Source organism: Brachyistius frenatus, unplaced genomic scaffold, assembly GCF_029030835.1.
Source record: "Brachyistius frenatus isolate BFR_SWC_R1_liver_20210118 unplaced genomic scaffold, ASM2903083v1 Contig_47, whole genome shotgun sequence".
Lineage (NCBI taxonomy): Eukaryota > Metazoa > Chordata > Actinopteri > Embiotocidae > Brachyistius > Brachyistius frenatus.
Genome location: NW_027210646.1, coordinates 1,055,723 through 1,078,807, shown reverse-complemented (window position 1 = coordinate 1,078,807; position 23,085 = coordinate 1,055,723). Strand labels below are relative to the sequence as shown.

General features: G+C 42.4%; 2 protein-coding genes across 3 annotated transcripts in view; both read left to right on the top strand.

Moving 5' to 3' along the window:
* The first annotated feature begins 2,056 nt into the window (after positions 1-2,056).
* Positions 2,057-15,910, top strand: dlec1 (DLEC1 cilia and flagella associated protein). Its single transcript, XM_069703532.1, has 38 exons — positions 2,057-2,221; positions 2,348-2,488; positions 2,607-2,763; positions 2,972-3,085; positions 3,172-3,356; positions 3,749-3,957; positions 4,608-4,692; positions 4,800-4,887; positions 5,192-5,365; positions 5,461-5,597; positions 5,705-5,797; positions 6,034-6,124; positions 6,224-6,386; positions 6,625-6,817; positions 7,289-7,365; positions 9,500-9,662; positions 9,783-9,879; positions 10,003-10,133; positions 10,257-10,418; positions 10,534-10,664; positions 10,871-11,021; positions 11,273-11,389; positions 11,583-11,704; positions 11,811-11,996; positions 12,090-12,151; positions 12,240-12,382; positions 12,530-12,645; positions 12,743-12,813; positions 13,343-13,560; positions 13,698-13,847; positions 13,947-14,069; positions 14,180-14,274; positions 14,428-14,515; positions 14,660-14,857; positions 14,961-15,122; positions 15,214-15,364; positions 15,524-15,641; positions 15,742-15,910. Exons 1-38 carry the CDS (start codon positions 2,165-2,167, stop codon positions 15,866-15,868), a joined length of 5,046 nt encoding a protein of 1,681 aa, XP_069559633.1. The 5' UTR covers positions 2,057-2,164; the 3' UTR covers positions 15,869-15,910.
* Positions 15,911-19,422: 3,512 nt separating this feature from the next.
* map3k22 (mitogen-activated protein kinase kinase kinase 22) overlaps positions 19,423-23,085 on the top strand; it is a 36,257-nt gene continuing 32,594 nt past the window's right edge. For both annotated transcript variants that reach the window (XM_069703539.1, XM_069703538.1), the window contains exon 1: positions 19,423-19,781. The gene's annotated coding sequence lies outside the window, so the exon portion shown is untranslated. The remainder of the gene's footprint in view (positions 19,782-23,085) is intronic.

Genomic DNA, 23,085 nt, shown 5'->3' with positions numbered 1-23,085 from the left:
ACACCTCTGGAAGGAATTCTACCAACATACCTTCAAAATAAACACTTGCACAAGGTCCTGGGTAGACTTTAATCAGTTTGTGTTGCACTGAGGCTTTAATGTTGTTACCTTAACCTGATGTCCTTGTGGGAAAGTGTAATTTTATTTATTCAGGGTGTGGTCCCAGTCTGGGCCAGACCTGCCATTGATAGTTCTCACCTCCAACTTTTTGTAACGCAGGGTTAATGTTGTCCTCATTCCACATTGCACTGTCATTACTGTAACACCTAAGATCTTTACTTTGGATAGGCCTGCTGACAGCGGCTGAAGGCGTCAATCCTTAACAGACATGTCAGCACAATGCTTGCATGAGAGTTGATTCAAACTGAGTTTGTGCAATAGCAATAATTCAAGAAACAATTTCAGCAGAACAGGTAAACAAAAAATGAAATAAACAAAGTGGAATTTTGTGATCATGCGTGCACAGCCAGTCTCCTGATACAAAAATGCTCTTTCTGGCTGCTGGCCAGCTGGGTCAGTCTTGAGATGGGTTTTTTCTGTCACTAATATGGGTGAATGCTTTGAAATACAGAAGTACTGTAGGTAAACAGCGTTCGTGCTTTGGAAGCACAGAGTCTGTCATTGTTTGAGAGTAATATATGAGGGCTTTGACAGTTCCCTCTTTGTGCCTCTCTATTATCAGTGTCTGCCAGCTTGTTCTGTCCTATGAACCCTTGTACTCGGGCAAGTCTTGTAAAAAAAAAAAAACACTTAGTCCGGCGAAGCACGAGGAGGTTCAAAGTGAGCTCAACAATTGCCTCTTTGAGAATCCCACTTGAGCTCCACAAGAGTTGATCAACAAGGATTTTGTTTTGGATGTCTTGGGAATTTTTGGCCCTCTCAAAAAAAAAAAAAAAATACTGACTTTCATATGCATTTAAATCGCTCTAGTTTTTTTTTATGTAGGAACCATTCATTTTACATAAGATACAGACAAATGCCCTGCGTGGACTCAACAGTGCTTTCAAAAACACGCTCGACACAATCTGCTGAAACCACTTGTCTCTTTCAGTACCTGTTTCTGCATCGTATGAGGACAGACAGCATTTTTTTCTTGCTAGCTTCATGGAAAATAAATCACGTGTATAAAAGGGACAATGCCACACCTTATATGACATTTCAGTATGCGGGTGTGTTTATTTAATAAACGTTCTACATCTGGTCTCCTGATGTAGTCTGGCTTAGTTTGTTCAGTGCTGCAGATGCTGCAGAAAATCATGACAAGAACAATAGTGAACACACATTAGTGATAAACAGATGAAGTCTAAAACATTTTTTTTTTTTATCCTATTAAGCAGCATAGGCTACTCCCCAAAATGCACTGAATTTAAGTTACCTGCCAGACAATATTTGCTTTTCTAGTTTAATAGAGGAAGCATGTTGTGTTTGATTTGTGCTGTTTGTGGTCGATGGTCTTTGTGGTGCTAATATTTGATTTAGCAACTCAGCTGGTTCACAAACAACTATAAATAATTACATGTTAAGTTACATGAATTTGACATACATTTTAATGTTTGCAATGTTGAACATGCACCTGACGCTCTTCCTAATCAAAACATGAAGGACATTGCAAAGGATGTCAACAATTTATTTTTCTAATTTCCTGACCTTATGCGAAATAACTTTATCAAATTAGAGCCAATAGAATTGTTTTAATTAGATATTCTATTCGTTGTTTTTTTTCAGTCATTTCAGACGGCATTAAAACTTTAGATTTTTTTTTTTTTTTTTAGGTGATATTTTTTGTAGTTTATATTAAGGACTGTATATTATTAATAATGTTTCCACCGGTGTGGCGTGCCCTTCCTGTGAGGACTCAGGAGTAGTTATAAATTATACCACGTGTACCGTATACAGTCAGAAGAGATTTGTTTGTTTGCTACTTCCGGGCGTGAAGGGAAACGTGGGTTGTCGCCACGGCAACGACATTTAAACAAACATGACCGACAAGGAGTGAGGATTTCGATTTCAGAAGTTATAGCCCCAGCTTGTTGCTTACGTGTCTTGGTTGTGACGTTGACTTGAGGAGGTCGTAAACTCGTAAGTTTATCCTGCTGACACACAACTAGTTGTTTAACAAATGATGCTGTATTAATTATGCAGGAGGGACCAAGAAACGAGACAAATGCTCCCGTTTGACCCGTCTGTGAACAGCCCCAGACCCGCGTCCGCAAAGTCACAGGTAACGCGCACAGCCATGACGCGTCACCAATCTCTAGGAAACATCTAACAAATAACTTAAAGCTGCCTCTTCTTCTTCTTCTTCTTCTTCTTCTTCTTCTTCTTCTTCTTCTCCTCTGAATTTTAGGACATTTCTCATGTTTTAGCGAGCGTTTTCAAGGACCGCTACGCAAACGACAGAATCGGAAAAGAGACTTTGTCCAACCTCGTCAAGGGCAAGAATGGACGAAGCAGCTATCACAACAGATATGTTGGGAAGCTCCAGCAGGTGAACAAACAGTGTCACTACCGACGCAAAAACTGTCTGCTTCACAAATTCAAAGTCAATCTGAGAATATTACAATGATGCAAATTTAACTTGAACTTTATTTTGTCCAACCACGCAGGCTCATTCTGAATATGAACAGCAAATAAAACAGGCAGACATGCTGGAGAGTCACATCATCCAGGCCAGAGCTCGAGCTGCAGCCACAGAGAGCCAAACCTTCGACAGAATGAAGGATGAAATGGAAGATATTCATGATTACCAGGGCCTGCTTACTGGTGAAATGGCAGAAACACCTATTTATTCATTCTTATAATGTATTCTGCTGTAAGGGGCTGTGGTGTTTCACCGCTTGTGTAATATCATTTATATACGATAGATTGAGTTGTAACTGCCTACAGCATTTATCTATATGTATTTACTGTGAAAATGCCTGTGATGTTGTAAAGGTCGCTATTTGATGTGACTTCTTATGTCTATTTTCAGTCAAATCAGCCTTTTCCTGGTGTGTAAATGGAGGTCTTCTTGAAAGTAACGACCTGATTTCCCCTGACGACTACTTACCTACACAAAAAGTAAAAGTACGACCTCCAGCAGCAGGTATCTGACCCTCTTCGGTACCCATCTTGAATTATTACCTCCCAGTGTGTTGTTACTCAGTGTCTCAATAATCCTTTTCTTGTTAGTTAAATCGACTCCTGCCGAACCCCCCTTCAAATACGCCATGCACGTGTCCTGGAAGCCTCAGGATGATGGTTATAAGCTGATCCCCAGTCCAGAAAAGACTGTCTTAGAAATGAATGAGTTAGAAGACAGCCTGACCTGTGAACTGAGCTCAGATATCTCAAGGAGGAAGGAAACTCTCAGAGAGGTGAGGAGGAAGGTGCCTATATCATTTTGAGGAGAGCCAACAAGAGGGATACTATATGTTCTACTACCACCACTGACTCTGCAACAAATTATTATTTTTGTTATCATTGATTTTTATAGAGTGCTTCTCGCTCCAATTCCAATCAGCAATATTAATGAATACAATAAAAACAGTTGATCAACAAAAGAAATAAAAGAATAATTGGGGTAAACCAAAGAGGAGACAACAGGACATAAAACGGGACATAAAAAAAACACGATTTAAAGGCGCTCCTCTAGGCTTTGAGAATTTTCTTTAAAAAGGATGCAGGGAGACTTGATTACATCAGTTTACCATGAATAGAAAATAGAAAAGCATTGTTGAAATCCATCAATAATGTTGTGTTTCAAAAGCCAAGCAAGATCAACCCCAGACCAAAGTGGAAGGATGAGCCGAGCGCAGAGGATCGAGCAGAGGGATGGGAGAAACTTCAGAAGCTGAAAGATCGACAAAGCTTCCTACGCAATCCACGCTCCCTTCTCCCAAATGCAGAGCATTCCCTCATCCGGCCCAGAACCAAAGTGAAGACGGAGCCTGAGAGGAAAGGCACTGAGGAGCAAAGGTACCACAATGTGCAGAGTACAAAGGCCCTTTTCTTAATTTCACGGTTAATACTTATCATTTTAAGATCATGTGACCATCTCAGGATATCGATACCGTATAGTGGGTCACATCAGAAAATGTGGATGGGTTGTAGTTTTGGAAAATAAGCTGAGGTCAGAAGATCCCTCGTCATTTTATTAACAGAAACACGGCTGCCATTTACCTGTGCAAACAACTCGTTGCAAACAACTGTTTGTGCCAAAGCAGAGATGTGTATGTTGATACTTTAAACATGATGTTATTTGACATATAGTTCCTCTGCCAAGCTGAGCTCATCTGAGGCTGCTGCTGCTGAGGCCGGGGGAGGCAGTGAGAACCAGTGTTTCTCATTTCATCAAAACATCGCTGGAGCTTTTCTCTGCCACATTACGTTCTTGATCTTCTTAGAAAGTGGGAGGTTAGCGACAGAGAGACAAGGACAGATATGAGGAGGCTATCTGAATGTGAAACGAGACACATCCTGCCAGAAAAACCAACAGACTGACTCATGTGTTTCCTGTTCGCCACAACTTTATATTACCGAGCTCATCGCTTCCTGTGAGCGTGTTTTTACTGTGAACACACTGAGTACAGTAATGTTGTTGTGCTTGTGTTTTTTCTCCTGCAAAGCCCTGCTGAGGATCCTGTCCCAGTCTTCTTAGCAAAACCTTCAGTGGTAGTGTTCACAGAATACAGTGTGGGACATGTCTATGAGGTGTGTTTCACTCACTTATTCAGAACAGTTACACAGTACAGAAATAAAATCTGAAATCATCTTTCCCTGTGAGATGGTGCACAGTAACTTGTCGTTTCCTTTCTCAGACTACACTTGAGCTGAAAAACCTGACTTCCTCAAGCCGCCATGTCCGAGTCATTCCTCCCAGCACTCCTTACTTCTCTATTGGACTGGGTGAGTTCCTTAAGGCTCTGACTGCATTATGCAACGTCCTTATGTCTGAAGTGGTGAGAAAATCATCGAGCAAAGTATCAGATGTCAGTGACTGAATCGAGAAGGAATGCCGGAGAGATTTGACAAATGAAGTCATACATCTCTGGAAGGCAGTTTGTGACTTTTAGCATTCCCCCGGGTGCAGCAGCAATTCTGGATGTGAATATTAACACTACCTGCTGTAACGAACACTAAATTAAACCCAGTTGAATGTACACGAGAAGTTAATGTCAGAAGGGGTTGTTGCTCTCATATGTTTTGGCAGGGAGATTTCCTGGTGAAGGTGGCTTTGTGGCCCCGGGGATGAGTTGTAAGTACACACTGCGTTTCGCTCCTGACTCCCTGGAAGACTACAAGGACTTCGTAGTGGTGGAGACGCAGGCTGAGCACCTGTTTGTGGTGCCCGTTGAGGCACGGCGACCTCCTCCTGTACTCACCTGTAAGTTTATTACAATCCTGTGTTATTGTGATCCGCATCAGTGTACTTATTTTACTCGTGCGTTGTTGTCGTGCCTCCCTCTAATTCTGACGCAGTACCAAGATTTCTGGACTGCGGTTATTGTCTGATTGGAGGAGTTAAGTTTGTTGAGTTCCTGTGCCAGAATGTCGGTCTCAGTACGGGGACCTTTTGCATCATCCCAAAGAACCAGTGGCCAGTCTCAAATCTTAGGGTAAAATAAATACATGAAGTATAACAAAGTAATTGTATTTGACATTTTTCTGCAGGAAAAACAGACAAAAATGTGCTTAACATGTCAATTTTTCATTTATTTTTTAGTCTGTGGCCAGAACACACTTTTCTGAAGAGCCACCCTTTGCAGTCAGTCCCTCCCTTTTTATGCTGCACCCAGGAAAAGCCATTGTAGTGGAGGTGGGTCAGTTCAAATTTATATTCAGAAGAAAGAATAATGTGTAATTGCAGTACCTCATATACATTCATAAACACAGTGACTGTCAGCATTATCCACTCCTAAAATACAGAGGAAGCAGTTAAAATGCTTAAAATCTTTCTGGTACACTTCCTCAAGTTTAATTTCTAATCAGCTGACTGTTTAGAAATTCAGTTCCGTAAAAGCTGAGTGTTTCAATACGTGTGTGTGTTTGCAGGTGGTTTTCTTCCCCACCACCGCAGAGAAGAGCTGTCAGGTGTTCACTGTTGTCTGTGACAACTGCCAGGTGAAAGACATTTCCATTGAAGGTGAATCCTCGCAGTAGAGTTGCTTAGAGCTTTGCTTCCTAGTATTTTTTTTCAAACGCTCTCCGGTGTAAGGTTGAATGTTGTGTGTTTGTTTTTCAGGTGAGGGCCAAGTGATTGCACTTGAGCTAGTGTCTTTATCTGGGGAGAAGGAGCCTCCTGTGGTTGGAGAGGTGCACGACCTCACTGCAGAGCACTTTGTCCGTTTCAGCCCATGCAACCCTCACTCTGTGCAACACAAGAAGATTGTCATCAGAAACAATGTGTAAGCTTCGCATCTTTGTACGTCCTCACCATGAAGCACAGTTTTATTTTTTATTTTATTCCAGTGCATCTCCACAAGTACAAACGTCATCCAGCTACCGCTCCGTTCCCGACCCTGCGTTGCTCTTTTTTTTTTTTTGCAGCACGAGTAGAAGAAGAGTTTCCCTTCAGGGATCATTAAATGCCACATTACATGTCCATTTTGACCTCTTTCTCTTCTCTTTATCTCGGCGATGAAGCCACTTGGAGCTGCCGTTCCACTGGCAGATCATGAAGCCCAACCTGCACCCGCTGTTTCCAGGGGAAACACCCGAACCGTCCCATATCCAGTTCCACCAGGCCACAGATGATGTTTTCCAAGTCAGCCCCTTTACAGGCTTTCTGGCTCCATGTCAGGACCAACATTTCCTGCTCACCTTCTGTCCTAAAGAGGTAAGAGGATTCAGAGTCCAAATAATCTTTGAAAAGATAAATAATGTCTTTTCATAGCAATGATAACAAAAAAGCTGTGGTCAAAAGAGATTCATGTTTCAGTGAATAAAACAATGACATTTATTTCCGTTAGGACTAAGCACACGTTTTTTCAAATTGCTAATTGATAGTGTCCCACCCTCATGGTTCTGCTTTTGATAGATTCTAGACAATCTGCCCGACACAATTATGTAAAAATGTTTCTACTGCCAACATTTTATGGTGAAATACTTTTTTTTTGCCTGTAAGTATTACCATATTAGTTAGAAGATCTGGATAGCTTAGACTGTTATAGTAAGATGATTGACCAGGATAAGAGATTCAAAAGTGATGGTAGTGAAATTACTCTGAAAATAGCCCAGAATTTACATAATTTTACATTCTGAGATTTCAATTTAACAGCGACATCCCTGAGAATCTCTTTTTTCTAAGTTGAAGGATTATCACAGTGTCTGTCACTTAGTCCTGAGGGACGTCCCCCAGCTGCCACCAGAGCCCAGTGGCAACAGGTGAGAAGTTCTTTGCATGTGACGGAAATATATATATATTGTAAATGTAAATATAAATTAAAACTGCAAGCAGTGATATGCGGGCCCTCGCAGCTTCACGTCGGGGATCCAGCCGGCTCCCCGACATGCAGCACGCGAGGGTCGGCATATTACTGCTTGCAGTTTTATTTTTGTTCTCAATCTTGTCCCTTATTCTTTTTTTTTTTTTTTTTTTTTAAAGGCTTTTTTTGGCGGCTTTAACATCTTCAAAAACTCATGAAAGTTGGTACCTGACGCATGTTTCATGAGGTTTGGAGCATCGTTTGACCTTAAACATCAACTTCCTGTGTCACGGTGAAACATCAAACTTAGCCGCATTGCCCTGGCTATATTCTATACTCTATACTCTATACTCTGTACAAAAATTAATTTTGGGTCACTTTTTGGACGACATGCTATAGTATGACTTTTCTTTGAATATTTTGGACAACATACTTTGGATGACTTTTCATGACTTTTTGGAGTATGACCTTTTTCTGAACTGACATGCATGCCTCAAGTTACTTCTCACTGTGAGGCAACTGCTCTAACACCACTGTGTCATACTTTATCATGAAAAAAAAAAGTCACTTTTAGACTTCTATTTTTGTATTGTTGTTCACCTTTGGTTTGGTATTAGTATGACTGCATGTACAAACCCAAGCCTGTGTGGCTTACCCTTAGAAGGACTTGCCTTAGGAGGTCTCGCCCTCTGTGAACCACTTGGCTTACCCTTACAGGGATTTGCCCTCAGTAAACCATGAACCTTGTGTGTTACCTCGGCGGGTAAACCATGAACCTTGTGTGTTACCTCGGCGGGTAAACCATGAACCTTGTGTGTTACCTCGGCGGGTAAACCATGAACCTTGTGTGTTACCTCGGCGGGTAAACCGGGAACCGTGTGTGTTACCTTGGCGGGGCTCGAACCCGTGTCTTCATGAGGTTGTTTCCAGCTTGGAGTTGGTGTCGTAGACTGCTGGACTATCTTTGACGCTGGAAGATTAATCGCGGCAGGAGAAAGTGTTTCATGGAGTTCACTCAGAGCTTCCAGTGACTCAACCGACAGTCTGGTTAACTCAACAGGTAAAAGATTCTACTTCACCCAGGTTGCTATTAATGGTTCAGATTCCACCTTGGCCTGTTGGTGGTGATTCAACTTTTAGTGAAGTTGAAACATTTGGAGAAATTGAAAAAGTTTTGCATACACTACACATTACAGGAAGATATTTAAAATCATTGCAGACCCCGTTGAAAACACGTATATCTACTATCCAAAGAATGTCTGCGGCAATTTTGGTTGCATTTGAATGACTATTTGTGGACGGTGAGTTGTCGGTTGCAGTGAGCCAAAGATTTGTCACAACGCAGCCCATCACCTGGGAAGATTGGCGGCACAGTGGTTAGCACTGCTACCTCTCAGCCAGAAGCTTTAGGGTTCAATCACCCCCTTTGTCATGACTTAAAAAATCAAGTCATTTTTGACTTTGAAAATGCCGGTCATTTTTTGAACAACATGCCATAGCATGACTTTTGGGTCACTTTTTGGCCGCCACACCACAGGCACACCGATCGACGAAAACTAATTCTTATGATAACTTTTTATTCCAAACATGTTAAGAGGGCACAGACTCAATTTCAAGTCAGTCTGACAAAATCTGAAGGAGGAGTTTGTTAAAGTACAACATGTACGAATCGCCAAAAATGGCAGCTAAATTCAAAATGGCGGACTTCCTGTTGCGTTGACGTAATGGTGCAATGTAACTTTTTTGTATGTCTAGGTGTGATACACATGTCCACTGAATTTTGTGCATGCAGGTAAATGGAGCTGCCGGGACATCTGTTTAGGGGGGCGCTAGCGAGCCATTTGGCCACGCCCACTCGCGACTCCACTAAAATACCAAATTTTTCACTGGGAGAGACGGGTGTACCAACTTTCATGAGTTTTTGAACATGATAAAGCCTCCAAAAATGCAGTTGTTTACGGAGAATCATAATAATCGCTTGGATAACAATAGGGCTTTCGCACCATCGGTGCTCAGGCCCTAAGAAATCAAATCACAAGGTCATCACATACAAAGAGGTCTGACATCACATGTGGGTTGTGTGGGAACTCTAGTGTCCTGCAGCCTGTGGAGACGGGATCTAAGGTAGGCAGTGTCATCATCATGGAGATAGAGGTGAAGGGGTCAACAGAGCCATACCAGATCCTCCTGGAGCCCTACGCTGTCGTCATCCCAGGAGAGATTTTTATTTGCAAAACCACTCGGAGACAATTCAAGGTTTTAATGCCTCTTTTTTCCTTACATTAATCATGATCGACACAGACTAGATTTCTATTAAATCATTGTGTCCCAGTATTACAGTTATAAATGGTGTTTTCTGTGTTGTATGTTTATCAGATGTGGAACCACAGCAAAACCTTCATCTGCTTTCAATGGGAGACGCTGAGCAGCAGCTGCCACACAATAGAAGTGGAGCCATCTACTGGCAGAATAGGTGCATCACACACATTGTTTAATGTGGTACAAAAATATTCATTTAGACTTTATTTGGTCATTAATCATTGATTTGATTTATTTATGTTCATATATGTATGTGTTTTTGATTGATTGTGTCCAGAGGAGAACGAGTGTTTTGATTTTAATCTCATTGTGACCGGAGGGAAACCAGAGAAGGTTGTAACCAGCTTAGTTTGCAACATACAACACCGCCACGAGCCCGTCGTTTTGGCCGTTGAGGTCTCCTTCAAAGTAAGATTTAACCACATCACAAATTCATCACCATCCCAAACTTAAAGTTTGTTGCTGTCACATTATGAAGTATTATTTCTGTGAGCTGTGACCTCTTCATGCAAACCCTTTGGTCTTGAACAGGGTCCCATGGTGACTGTCAGTGTGCCAAGCGTCGACTTCGGACTGATGAGGCTCGGGGAGCAGAATCAGACCACCCTGCTCCTCACCAACACCACCCAGCTGAAGGCCTCCTGGACGCTGGAGGAGCGGCTTGATACCCACCAGCACCACCAATACACACAGGTAAAGGTGACTATTGTGACAGCACAGATATGACAACCAGATTTGTAGCAGGTTAGTGTTTGTTTTGTTACATCTACAGTATGAGTCTGTGTCAGTAATCAGTGTTGGTGCTCAGATCTTAGTGAAGCCATGCAGAGGTGTGCTGCCCCCCTCGGCCTCTTGCAATGTGGCGGTGCTTTTCACGCCAAATTCCTGCCAGCACTTTGAAACGGAGCTGGAACTGACTGTGGAGAAAGGAACGGGATGGTAAGGACACGCACTTACATACAACTTTATGGTTCTTCTGCTTAAAGATTTATTTTCTTACCTAAACTGTGTACTTAGAGCTTCTGGGACTCCGGGAGTGTTAAGTATTCCAGGGGCCACGACCACATTATTGTAGGGCAATAAAATGTTAGTCAGCGACAGTGTCCTGAGTACAACAGCTAGCATGACCTGCATGTTCCTTCCAGTCACCTGTCGGTGCGAGCAGATGTGCAGTCTCCCCAGGTGTGTCTGCTAAAGTGCCAGCTGGCCCTCCCTGAACCTTACCTCGGAGTTCCCTCCAAGGGCACCGTGACTCTTTTCAACCAGACTCTGCTGCCGTCACACTTCAGCTGGATGGTGTGCTACACTACTTTTTTTTTTTTTTTTTAATCATTTTACTCAATCACCACTTTATTTACTGTATTTAAAAGGAAGGTTGCATTAAATCCTGGAGAAAAAAAGAGTCTCTCTAATCCGCATGTTTGCCATTTAGAATTTGTAGTGTGCAAAAGGTTGTTTGGGTACATATTAGATTTGACAGACTATAATTAGTTTGTCTTTTAACACAATGACTACTTGATGACGTTCAGTAACATCTTACCCAACAGGCTGAGCTCCAGGGTAAACAAGCTTCACTGTGTGAAGCCAGTTTTGATCCTTCCTCTGGTACACTGGGACCCAACGCCAGCATGGAGATCACAGTTAGTTTCACCTGTCACACAGAGGTAAGTATCACACTACAGCACACGTTTTTTTTTTAACACACCTGAAGCCTACAACACTTGTTACAAAACTTCAAACAGACAAACTGAACAGTTAAAAGTAGCGAACAAAGGGTTTATGTTTGATCTGCTGTCACAGTCTTATTCTGTCTTTTGATATTTTATCCTCTTGCTTGTCTCTTTTTTTTTTTTCTAGCTGGAGCTGACTGAGGTGGTTGCTCTCTGTGAGGTCCAGGGGATGAACTCTCCTCTTGTTGTCGGCATCGTGGCTCCCAAACCCAAGACACTCAGCGTGTCCTACTCGCTGCCAAGTGTCTGGTAGCAGCCTCTAAAAGCCCAGCATTTACATTCGCTCCGTACTCAAAGTGTCAGTTTCCCGGACTGAAATGTTGCTGCTGAAATCGCTGTTTTTCTGTCCCTCCAGTTCCCAGCAGGATGATCAAAGCGCTTCAACACTGGTGCTGGACTTTGGAGATGATGTCATTTTGAAGAGAGCCGTTACCAAACAGTTGCTGATAACCAATCAAACAGCCATCCCTGCCCCTTTTACCATAGAGGCACAGTACTTCACCTGCAGTGCCTCAAAGCCAAACAACCAGTCAGAGAAAAGGTAACGGAGCTCATGCTGACCTGACTAATGGCTCAAAGAATACCTCTGCTTTACTGTGACAGAGATGTAACAAAAGCTGCATCTTAATCGCAGGTTCGTCCAGAATCCGCCTCACTCCGTCCAAGCAAAGGAAGTAGAAGAAAAAACATATGAGAGTATGCTTTAGTTTTTAACCGTGTGACAGCTATTGAAATGAAGCAGCAATGAGCTCCAACACATGATTCTGTATTTGTTTGTTGTCAGAGTTTCTGCTGGCTCATGGAAAAGGTGCAGCTTTTTTAGTCGTGCCACAGTCGGGGCTGCTGGGACCGTTTGACACTCAGACCGTGGACGTGACTGCCTGCACTGACATGTGGGGGAAATACAGAGATCACCTCATATGCAAAGTATGCATTTTAATGTTATTTAATGTGCTACAACAGCTTTTTTGGGTATTTGGGGAATTGCTTTGCACAATATATCCTCTTTGTTTTCTCAGGAATCGATGTATCAGAGATAAATCCAAACATTCTGTTTTTGTTCGTGTGCTGCAGGTGGGGGAACTGGACCCTGTGGTTATTCCCATGCAGATGACGGTGCGAGGCTGTCCACTCTACTTCCAAATGACGGGCCCACGAGCAGATGACCAGTACCAGGGACCAATCTTACAGTCTGTCCCGCAGTCCATTTCTCCAATAAAATCCACCTTTATTTGTGTATTTTCAATGACGGCACTCTTGATTTAACATTCCTCTTTGCCTCGTTAGGTTCGGCACTCGCTTGTCTAGAGGCGACACGGTGTCTCGCTCCCTTCGCATCAACAATCCCACCATGTTTGGTAAGTGAAATCATCAAAACATCATTGGGCTGGAGGAAAATTGTTTGACTCTCACGTTTCCTGGCTGCTGGGGAAACGGCATCACTGCCAGTTACTGTACAATAAAATAAATCAACACGGCTGGTTATATATTACCTTTGTAATAATTTATAACAGACCTATAAGAGATTGTAGTGGGTAAAAGAGCCCTTTAGATTTAAAAACATTTATTTGGTGTTTTTTGTTATCTAAAATTATGTTGAGTGACTCCACAGAATGCCTTTTATTTACTGTTTAATTTGATTTATTTTGCCCCTGAGATCTTCTAATATCCTCTTAGAATATGTTTTAGTTTGTGTGTTTGTGTTACAACCATTGTGGCAGTTTTTTTTAAATATATATATATATATATATATATCTATATCTATATATATATATATATATTGTGCTGTGATCTCTCAGACTTCTGTCTCTTTTTATTTGTACCAAACTAGTTTCCCATGTTAGGGTGAATAAAAATGATCTAATCTAAATATCTGCTGGGTGACAGATATTCGTGTGGACTGGGAGATTTACAACATAGATGACAATGACCAGAAACTGGTGGATGTTGTGGTGTCATGTGGAGACTCCTTCCCACTTAAAGATGTTGATGGCAATGAGGTGCTGAGTGGAGCATTAAGGCTGTCTGATGCAAACATTCAAAGAGCCTGGAAGAAGACTTACAACCAAGGCTCAGAGGGAACGAGCTTTTCTCAAAGTGGGCATGTGAGTACGGTTTAACCATTCAGCATAGAGAATGAATGGGAAATCCATAAGGTTGAAGATGCCCGTGAGTGGAACCACGTAGATGCACATTTTGGTCTTCCACTTGCTTAAACCCAGCTTTCTTCTGTTGGTTTCAGGATACAGAAGAAGAGTTTATACCCGAGGATGACCTTGAGGAAAATAGTCTTTGTCCTTCACCTGCACAGAAAAATCTCATCTCCGTCCACATCAGGCCTCATATAGGCAGCCTGTCAGATTACCCATACTGCATCACACCCCAACAAATAGTATGCTCACAAGATTTTAGCCACATACTTGTATTTTCCCCTTCAGCACTTCTACTGCTTTATATGAATGATGTATTTCTTTGCTGTTTAAATCTCAAGGTGATCCCAGCAAAGAGCAGTGCAACTGTCCATGTGTCTTTCACCCCTCTGACTCTTTCTGGGTCTGCTTGTGAGTCCCGATGTGTTGGCCTGGCACTGGGTTTCATGAGCCTAGACTCTGAGGTAACACATTAAGGACACGAAACACTATGCCTCAAAATGAAATCCTGGGAAAAGGTCGATTCCTCTAATGCAATCTGAAATCCCATATTCCACTGCTGTGTGTGTTACAGATGGCTGCTCGTGTCCCGGGTAAAGTTGTAAGGGCTCAGGGTTTGGATTTAGAGCCTGTCAGAATGAATCTACTAGCAACCGTTAAGCCCGCAGTGTAAGCAATTACATTCATACTATTTATGTCCCTCCAGACCCGTAATGCATCCAACTCAATTTATGTTTCCTAAATTAAAATAAGCTGAGGTGAAGCAAAAAGAGCGCAGAGGTGGTCTGATTAAGTTGCATATCTTCTCTTGACTTGCTGCAGGCTGTCAGTGCAGATGGAGGAGGACGACGGGGTGCTGGAGTTTCGTGCCTTGGCCGGTGATTTACTGAGAGCAGAATCGGACAAGGAGGTTGGACTGAGAAATCTGCAAAACTAATCAACAGTGCTCTGACATACTGGAGTGCACGCATGAAGTAACGATCCCCTGGGTCTACAGTATTTCTGAGCAGTTTGTGGTGTTTTTTTGGGGGGTGGGGTGTGTTTTGTTCTGCAGCTCGTCGTGGGGGAATTTGACACAACACGGACCTTTCAGCTGACGAACACCTCAGAGATGCCTCTAAACTTCACACTGGAGACTCAGCCTCCGTTTATAGTGCTCAACCCGCAACCCCGAGCCCGGTCCAGAACCTCCAGCAACCTTTCAACTGGAGACAAGCAGCCTCTTGAGCTTCAGCCTCAGCTCAGCATGCAGGTGAGACCAGGAGAGCCAGCCATGGATACAGACACTCAATCAATCTGAGGGATGTTCTGTTTTTTATGTTATGATCAACAGTCAGTGTTTCTATGACTACTAGGTGAAAGTAGCCTTCCACTGTTCCCTGCCTCTTCTGGACCACGTGTACCGGACAGATGAGGAACTCCCGCCTGGAGTGATGCTGATCCACCGAGCAGGCGGGCATAAGAAGTTGAGGTTCCAACAATCCCTCCTGGTCCACTACAGCAACAACAGCCTGCAGGTCTGAGACGACTGTCCAAATGGTTTTTATAAATCATTTGTGTGTTAACTGCAAAATCTGTGACCTCACAAAGTCCACTTCCTGTGTGCAGACGGTGCCTCTCCAAGCCCATCTGGATCTTTGTACACTGCAACTGTCCGCTGACAGCGTCGACTTTGGGTTCTGTTTTGTGGGGAAGACACAAACCAGAGAAATAATCCTCCACAGCCGTGGATCCCACACGTACTGGAAATCGCTTACAAGTAACCACTCAGCCATCTTCATAACCATCAGTATGATTATGATGCCTAAAGAAATGATGTCTGTGGCACAGAAAAATAAAGCCCGTAGTGCGTATGATGATTTATATTCCTTTATTTTCATAGCTTGTCAACCTTAATTGTGTGTTTAACTGTGTGTAGCACCAGATGAAGGCGACGCCCACGTGTTCCGTGTTACACCAGACTTTGGGCTGCTGAAGCCCAAAGAGCTCCACGTCACCAGCTGCAGCCAGCGCCTTCAGATCAGCTTCACTCCCAGGTACGGCAACAAACCGGAGGCTAATGTTAAAACACAGGGATGTAAACATCGTTTCCAAAACATGCTTACCTGTCAAATGTCTACACGTTCCGTGTTTCAGTGACGACAGGGAGTTCAGGTCCACCGTGGTTATCCAGTCTCCTCTGGTGAGGTCCCGGCTCACTCTGCAGCTCCACGGAACAGGATCCTCTGACGATGCGGACAGGTCAAACCACACGTCCCCATAACACCACCGAGTTTATACTTACTTTGTAAGAATGTCAATAAATGCAAAGAACAACTTGTAAGGTCTCATTTTTATTAAATACAGCAGATTTAAATAGCTTTTAATGGTCAGTGAATTATAAACTGATTTCTGGTTTTGAAGCAAGGCATTTAATAACGTAAAGATCGGACCAAAAAAATTTGACGAGTCATGATATACACTGGTTATATAAAGTCTTCAGTCCATCTTTTTACATTTCAATGAATGATTTATGTAGTAAAGGATGAACGTAGTTTGCACAGTAGTTTGTAGTCAGTCACCTGCTGTTTTACATGTATATTACATAAAGGCATTGCAACCTAAAGTACACTTAATATAGTTTCCCTGCAGAATAAATATTCACCGTATACTGTCATTTATTTAATGAGATTTCAGATCTCATCGCAGTAACAAGTCTTCATTTCTTGTCTCGACCTCCAGTCGGAGTGCACACGGAGGCCGCGCAATAAGCCCGAAAGATAGGAACCCACAGAAGATACATACCAGGAAAGTTTGTTTGGAGTGGAGTTTTAAATCCAATGAGTCTCATCTTTCTCTCCGAAATGAGCAGAATATCTGTAACTGTTAACACGAAGCTTCTGCCTCTGTGTTTGTACTCACCGGGCAGAGTGATCACCTGACAGGCAGGCAGATTTTTCTGTGGCGCTCGCCTGGCTGCCAAAGGCCTCATTGATTTCCAACAAGTCGATGTCAGCTACAGTTCGCCCCCGAGGGATGAATGGATTTTTGTAGAAAAGTGGAAAGGTGGAAAAAGAATACAGCCGGGAGGAAAAGCACCAGTATGCAAACAGTTATTCCACACGCTTATCAAACCAGCTGGTTGCAGCACTACAGGGAGAGCAAAGGCTGTTTCGCAATCCAAAACATGAGGGGAACTCCCATGACTGTACTGGCATTCAGAGGTCCCAGGACTCCCAAAACTAAACACCTGCGATCAATGGGCGCCTCACTCGGCTGGAAGTCTCCCAAGACAGAATGTGTCACTTCCTGCATTACTGCTGAAGTCATACCTGCTGTTGATACGCACATTTGTGCATTAAGGTTCTTCAAAATCCAATCATAATGTATTTGTATAGCTCGGATGTGTGTTAATGTTAATCTGAATTTCTGTGTTTGTGCAGACAGTTGTCATATAGGTAGGTAGGTAGGTATTTTTTTCGCTACAGCAGCATACAGAAGCAATAAGATAATAATATAAATAATAGAATATTATATATATATAATAATAATAATAATATAAATAATATATAATAATATAATAATATTATCCCCGATACCACACACACACACACACACACACACACACACACACACACACACACACACACACACACACACACACACACAGAAGTGGAAAATAATTTGATGCTCTCTATTTAATATAAATAAGCAGCTTTATCCTATAAAACTGACATTGAGGGCATCCTGTTTTTCTCTGGAGACACTAAATCTTGGAAATTCTCTAAGGTGATGCAGCAGAAACCACAGAGACGCACACACACACACACACACACACACACACACACACACACACACACACACACACACACACACACAAAGACATGGGTTGTTGTTCATAACAGCTGCCTGTGGTGTTCATCTACAGCACAGTTTAGCTGTACAGACGTCTACAAGCACTGCAAATCCACAGAGAGATGCAAATGTCCAATTGATATTCATTGCACTCAAGCAGTCTTACACAGAACAAGGGCATGTCTGATCACAATAAAACAGTGCTGTGTGGAACTAATCTGAAGAGAGGGATGCTGGGGCCAAGGTCAGTGGATCATTTGTTATTCCGATCGTCAGGTCTAACATGCTGAAAAGAGGACACAGGGCTGCCCGCAGTCATATTTTTGTGCCGCGTATTAATTATTTTCAGCACACAGGTAGCCTCTTCTCAAGGCTGCAGAATGTGAATGTTCAGCAGTCACACGAAAGATCAAAATACTGTCGAAATGTGTGGATAAGTTGCACATACTAATCACTTCCTGACTTACAGCACAGTCAGCAATGTGCAATGTTTGTGACAAATATGAGCAACGGTCTCTGTCACTGTCCATTAGTCTGGAGATCACATCAGCTTGGATGCTTATTGAACACCACATGCTCTCTGAGCTACCAGTTAACAGGGACTCAGGTGTCCAAATACTACAGTGTTGTAGGCTTCTTACACACGGGTTCAAACTCAGTAATTAGTGAAGGATTCAGACTCTTTACCTGCTATTTTAAACAGCAAGAGGAGCTGTGTTTACTGTTGACAGACTCCTTTACCTGAAACCCACCGGGATCCAGAGAGAGCAGTTGGAACCACTGCGGCTGCACTAATTGGGAGTGCATGTCACTGTGTGAAGCACTGATCTTCAATACCTGAGAAAATACTGCCGCTCTGGACTTCAGACAGTCACCGACATTGTGGATACTGAATGCAGAACACCTGTCTTCAGTCAAAAGTTAGAAAATCTTAGTGGAGAGACAGTCCAACACTGCTGCCATGTCTGCACATAAGGTGTGATGTCATGACGAGGCAAGTCACCACATCATCGTGATGTGGTGGCAAATTAAAAATGTGTCTGTCCTCAAGCCATCAACAGCGAGTGTTTGCCATAATGTTTGGCTCGTTTACTGTATGCTGTATATGCACATGTGAAATTATATAATTTTGCACGTAATATCGTTTATATTTTTCTATATATTTGGACTGTCTCAGGTTAAATTCGTGGTATGATCGGTTTTGTTTGAAGATGTGCTGTTCCAGTAATAAAAATGACACAATAACTATTCAAAACTGTAGTTAAATAAATGAACGAATGAGTGGATAAATAGAATAATAAAATACATCAATATTTGCTTATTGAATTACATTTTCTTTTTAAAAGAAAGAAAGAAAGAAAGAAAGAAAGAAAGAAAGAAAGAAAGAAAGAAAGAAAGAAAGAAAGAAAGAAAGAAAGAAAGAAAGAAAGAAAGAAAGAAAGAAAAAGTAAAAGTTTTAATTTCTAGTGCAGATACTGAAGTTTCTTAAAATAACAATATTGTCAGACATAATATTTAACGCTAAAATTTATAGCGCTTTCATAAAACAACAAATAGATAAACAGAATCTTTGGTTTGAGTCCAAAAAGACACCCTGCACTCCATGAAAGCATGTTTGATTAGTGTTTTCAGTGTAATTGTCATCAAGAGTTGGAACAAGTTGAAACAGTCAGACAGTCCTATATGAGATCACTTTAACAGCAGTAAAGCTACTTAAAGGGAAACGAAAGTTAAAAGATGTATGTAACATGTTCACATCATGTAGTTTTTAGTTGAAACTCCCTCAAGTCTGCAGACCAGTGTAACACAGCACAGCATGAGAACAGATGTTTGCCTCCCTTGCACTTGCTCAAGGTGTCCGCAGGGGGGCGACCCTCGCCGCCGTTTGACGCCACCGCCTTGGAAACGCACCACCGGAGAAGCGTCACCACTTCCTGGAGCTCACGTTGTTGCTGACATCAGAGGCGCAGCTTCAGGGGAAAAACTCAGCCCCTCTCTGTAGCGTGTGGAGACAAGCGGAGCGCAGGGCGAAGAAACTTTCCTCCGAAACACGTCGGCCGCTGCAGTTTGCTCTCCGCCGTAAACACGAGCGTCAGCTCCGGATTATTGCGCCTTTGAGGAGAGAAGATCTTCCTCTCAGAGAGCAGCTTGTGCATGTCATTTCTGCGCTTCGGTACAGAGCGCAGTTTCCGGATATCAGCCCAGTGTTTTGGGGAAGATTTGCTCCGTAACTGTTGGGATTTTTCCGCTCTTCCTGTCGTTTATTGTGATAACTTTATAATCACTTCATCTTCATACATCCCGCAGCCGCAACCAGAACATGGACACACTTAGATAACAAGGTAAGAGTTCACTCTTGTTTCCCTTTTTTCTTTTTGGTTTCTGCATTTTTACTTCTGTTTACAGCAACAGCAAAAAAAAAAAAAAAAAAAAAAAAGCGTCAAGACAGTGAAACATACTTGCAGCATTATTAATGTTGTGATTCGTGTTGAAGTTTAGGTGCTGATAAAAACACACTGTGGAGTGTATGTACTGACAGCAGCCTTAATGGACAGGCCTTCATGCAAGTGGAAACTGTGACTTGGATTTCAATGCAACTGTTTCTGGAGTGGATTTGAATATCCCACAATATTAAGTCCACAATCACCTTGTACAGACACAACAGTCCATTGATGTTGTATGATGAGATGATTTGCAGATATTCTGTTGCTGGAGTGAAAGTTTGCATGTGATTATCAGTGGTTGTTTCTAAAGGACCCTTTCACATGGTTTTAACAAAGGCACAAATTGCATTTTCTGGAGATGCCAGTGATTCCTGGAAAGTCGTGGTCACCATGTGCCCGTGGACTCATTCATGGTTCTGTGTCCTCTTTCCTCTCTTTGTTGTTCCTCTTCCAGACCTCTGTCATTCACAGTGGTCAGTTAAACTGGTGATTTTCATCAAAGGAGGAATCCTTGTCCTGAAAAGTCCCTTCACGTGTTTCACTTTTTTTTTTTTCCTCCCAACTCTCTTTTCCAAACGATTTGACCTCCGCTGAGGCAGTCACAGTGTAAAAAGTGATGAGGGTGCATGTCAGCCTGGTCATGAGCTCAGCCCACATTCCTGTGATCACACATATCTGACACAATGTGCAGAATTACGCTCCAATGAGGTCATCGTCTTCATCAACTGTGATCAATATGAACGGCGCTCAGCGGAACAGCGAACTGATGGACGTGTTTATCAGGACTTTGAGATGCCCCGGCCGCTCAGAAAGAGCCCTAAAGCGAGAGTCGGACTGTCAAGTGGAAACCACCCACAGATATGGCTGCTGCTCCTCTAGCAAAACAATCCACAGGGTTGATAACAGGACTGAGTCCTACAGTAAATGCCACCACAGACAGGAGACATGGTTGTTAATTATGTTCAGATGGGACTAATAAAGAAAGCGGTCTAGAAAAAAAAAGTATTTTTAAAAGGTTGACTTGTTACAAAGATGACATTGTTTGTAATTTTTTTTCAAGGCCTCTCATTTTTGTCTATAAAAGTTTTGAGAAAGTGTCTGTGGATTTTTCCTTCTTGGAAGAAGTGCATGAATATCAAGTCGTGCAGGCTATATTCTTATTCCTCGGAGCCGCTCACCGGTGAGAAAGTTGTGTTTTATACCGTCCTGTTGTCGACTCTCAGGACGACGTCATGCCGGCTTTTCTGCCAGTCATTAACCGAGCGTCTTAATGAGAGTGAACACGACCTCTCCTCCTTCAGCGAGGACTGTTGGAAGTCGTGCTATCATATGATGAACTCACTGACCAGAAGGCTGTGGGTCAAAAGTCGCCGTGAATCATGTAGAGCCAATGGCGGTGTTCTCTCAAAAGCCCGCTGAAGACGGCGCCTGGTCAGAGTAGGAGAAGAGAGGAAAAAGGTTATCGTTGGGTCATTCAGCGAATCATAAATTACTGAACGTAGAGGGACCGGGCAGCAGACATGGTTCACTAAGATGTGTTAGGAAACTGGTCTTCACTTTATACACTTTTTGCTGTCCAACAGAAAACCTGGTTTACAAACTGGAGGTTTGGTGTTTAAAAAAAAAACCCAAAAAAACCATGATCTCCCAGAAAGGAGCTATTGATTGCATTTTGGGAAATCTAAGATTCAGGGTTTGGGAGCCAACTCGGGGCTAAAAGTCAGGTTATAAAGTCTGCTGCTTCCAATATTCCCAGTCATTACATAGATATGACTCCACGATGACGAAGCAAATGCATTGTGAAAATTCTGGAAGTTTATCGAGGCCTGATTACAAAACTTCTTCCCATGCATTATGTAGTTATATTGCTCCAAACTGAGTTTAGGCTGTCCCGCTTTCCTTCGATCTTCACTACGATATCCATAAAACTTGAGTTGAGGCCATCCATGTGAGCCAAAAACCAGTCCAGAGGATTATCTGTTGAGAATACATGGAAAGTTTGCAGGAGCACTGTGAGATCCATCACGGGTTGATGTCAAAACTACTTCTCTGAGCTCCCCAAAACCTCCAACTTCACCAGTCGGTTGTTCCTAATTTGACAGGCTTTTCGTCGCATTTTCCCACTTGGATGTTGGAAATGTCCCACTTCTGAGTTGCTCACGAACGCGCCATAAGCTGAAAGCACAACCATCTCTGCAGCACTCCGCCCAGCAATCAGGTCTTCACGGTAGATTGGCAAAGAGAGAAGTCACTCTTAAGACTCAAATAAGTGTTTCAGAAAAGCCTGATAGACTCTTGAGGTTGAGAGAAGTAACGACTGTTTCGTCTGTCGGGACAAAAACGTGAACTCTTCGGCCTGATTACGCGGCACTGTACCTGCAAGGACGAAATACTGACTGTTTCAAAGCCTTGATACCGCAGAAGATATTACAAGGCCGATATAATACAGAGAGATCCTTAAACTCCTGCAGAGAATTCACTGCCGCGGGCTAAATAGTCACCTTTCCAGCCTGACACAGGTAAAGAAGAACTTTTGGAGTCCATCCAATTCCATACCTCCCCCCTAGGAAAAATCTGTGACTCAACCTCAATTTCTTTTCTTTTTTTTGAATAACTCATTTCAACAGCTCAAGTGCAAAGCAGACAGACTGTCCCTGCACAAATATAGGTGTGCAGAGCTTTTAGTAGCACACCCACCATGACGTAAACCAGTAACTGCTGCTGTACGCTGCTGGATTGCCTGTTTGCATACGTGTGTTAAATCTCAGCCTTTTATTTTCAGAAGACTTGGACAAAGTTAAAACATGTTATTAGATAGATGGATAGATAGATAGATAGTTACTTTATTAATCCCACAAGGGGAATTTTTTTCCCCCGCTACAGCAGCATTATAGGTACAGGAAAGCAATAAAATAACAGTAAAATATTAAATCTAAAAATGCACAGTATATACAATAAATAGAATAAAATGAAATAGAATAATTAAATTAAATTAAAACTAACTAAACAATAGTGCAAAGATTTAAACAAACAAGAAAACAGACAACCAACGGTGTTATTGTTGTGTGATGGATTTTGCCAGAGGTGAGTTATTGTACAGTCCTATTATGTAATAATGTGGCTAAAGGCAGAAAATAGTTTTTAATTAAGTGTATAAATGAAGCCTACAACAGGAGAAAATGTGGACAAAGTAAAAGGGTCC

Bases quoted from the DNA above. Each gene is read 5' to 3' on its own strand.
- dlec1 (XM_069703532.1), top strand. From the start codon at position 2,165: ATGCTCCCGTTTGACCCGTCTGTGAACAGCCCCAGACCCGCGTCCGCA. The intron at 10,665-10,870 runs GTAAGGACACGC...TGTTCCTTCCAG, and splicing joins GTGGAGAAAGGAACGGGATG to TCACCTGTCGGTGCGAGCAG. The intron at 12,646-12,742 runs GTCTGTCCCGCA...TTGCCTCGTTAG, and splicing joins TACCAGGGACCAATCTTACA to GTTCGGCACTCGCTTGTCTA.